Genomic DNA, 2,034 nt, shown 5'->3' with positions numbered 1-2,034 from the left:
TCTGCAACAAGGCGTGGATAGACTCTAGTATTACTCTTTTCGTCAAAGAGAAAATAACTCCTATCTGTTATGAAGTTCTCCAGTTTCATTGTGCCATAGATCATAAGCCGCTAGTGCAGACGCTTATAACACAACCGGAGACTTTTAAGGACACTTCTCATTATCCGTGATACATGCAAACGATGGTCCTCTCATATCGCGCCTTTCAGAACGGCAGCGATGAACGCTAGCTGTTGCTGGGCATCCACTGGAGCTCTGAGGAGCGAACAGCTCTCAAACTATCAGTACCGACGACCAAAATCCGACGGCCCTGGGTGTCAACTCGCCAATGAACTAACTCCCAATCGTTGTAGGAAAATATGCGCATTTTCATCTACACGTGTTGGTGACCATTTCGCAGTTTGAACATTACTATCTTCATTGGTACATGAAATACTATAATGATTGCGGAAACTTCAGAGCTCAGCTGAGAAAAGTGAAAATATTTTCCAAACCACTGCTTCTAGTTTGTCACTACACAGAATCAAACGCTGACCATAAAACCGCGACAATTCGTTCTCATGGAAACAGACATGGGAGGTGTTGAAAGAAAACTATGCGACATCACGTCTGGCATCATCGATACCATGTTCCCACGTGATCCCTACGGAGCTTTCCTCAGCAACTGCTCCTCGCAAAGATGCACTGCTCTTGTTAGAGAAGGTACAACATTTCGTTTGATATATTCTCTGTCACTCAAGGTTTCATCACCTGATTTAAAAACACGAATAAATGCATATTGGCTATAACGAATGGCTCATCGCTCACTAGCATCACTGCTGTTCAAGGAGCTGTCTTTTGCTATGCCCTGAGAGAACACCATCTCATCACGCCCCTCTCGAGAGAGTCCCAGCTGTCGTGTCTCAACTCGAAAGATTCTTGCTTCTCATGCTTGACAGAAAATCCCTGTTAAGACTCACGTTGCCGAAAGTAGCAATCCTGTCGATCTGAAGCTTGTGCTCGACGGCTAATATCTTCGTCGCATCGTGAATCCATGAGAAATCGTCACATCGAATGTCCTATCAGGAGAAACTCTGGCGAGGAACAGAGTGACTGCTCGGCTGACCATGCAAGTGATCTTGGTACACTCTTCTACTGCATCTTGCAGGGACCTCAGCAGCTCTTCTAGTCGCCTTGTAGTGCGGGAAGTACTACCACTCCGTGAGCAATTTTCGGGAAGTTCTATATCGTCCTCGAACGCATCCACTTCAATGCTGTCAATATGATCCAATTTCTCGCGCCTGAGCAGAGACGTACCCGTCAGCAACCCTGGGATCAAGGTTTCCTATAAAGTGGAAATTTTTGTATTCTTTCATGTAGACGAGAACAAAATAATACTGCTCTGCCAGACAAAAAAGAATTCATTATTTTCGAGCCATATACGCGCCAACTTGTCGTCGATAAGTTTCGCAACCAGGAAGGTCGAAAAGTCATGAAGAGAATCTCCTGTTGCATGACAAGTAGACGGAGAAAGACAGCACGCACATGCGCTGTTCCCATTTCGTCCTTCTCTCCTCCATTTTCCTCTTCTCATCAGCTTCCTCTCCCTCTTCGTTATCATCGTCATCCACCTGGAATGATGCGTCTACGGACTCTCTGATCCCGACTAGCTCACTTCTGCTTCCTCGTTGTTCTCTCGCTTGTCGAAGGCGCTAGTATCGATGGTCCTAGGGTCCTGAAGAGAAACCCCTCTATCGAGCCATCCAATATCACATGGAGTCCTGTGAGATAACTCCTATCGCTGAGCGGGCGTGCGCTGATTAGCTCCATATATTCAGCATGCAATTCTTAGATCCCTACACTATACCGTTGATACTTCAACAGTCACGAGTGCTTTGGCTGCTGTGCGAGTGATACTCGCCTTCACTCTGGGAATAATACCCGACTAGAACTACGTGTCAAGCTAACTGTAGCTCCTCTATGTCGCCAACCAGAAACTCATGCCACCGAACTCATGCACCATTGAATGCTAAACTGTTTAGTCAAAACGGCACT

General features: G+C 46.1%; 1 protein-coding gene across 1 annotated transcript in view; it reads right to left on the bottom strand.

Moving 5' to 3' along the window:
• Positions 1-1,469: 1,469 nt before the first annotated feature.
• Pmar_PMAR028227 (hypothetical protein) overlaps positions 1,470-2,034 on the bottom strand; it is a gene marked incomplete at both ends in the record, with an annotated part of 1,374 nt that continues 809 nt past the window's right edge. Inside the window, 2 exons of the mRNA XM_002774177.1 lie at positions 1,470-1,610; positions 1,655-1,714. Of these exons, the coding sequence (XP_002774223.1) occupies positions 1,470-1,610; positions 1,655-1,714 (201 nt within the window). The remainder of the gene's footprint in view (positions 1,611-1,654; positions 1,715-2,034) is intronic.

Source organism: Perkinsus marinus (genome assembly GCF_000006405.1).
Source record: "Perkinsus marinus ATCC 50983 genomic scaffold scf_1104296958686, whole genome shotgun sequence".
Lineage (NCBI taxonomy): Eukaryota > Perkinsozoa > Perkinsida > Perkinsidae > Perkinsus > Perkinsus marinus.
Note: the sequence above shows the minus strand (reverse complement) of the source record. Positions and strands in the feature narration are given on the sequence as shown.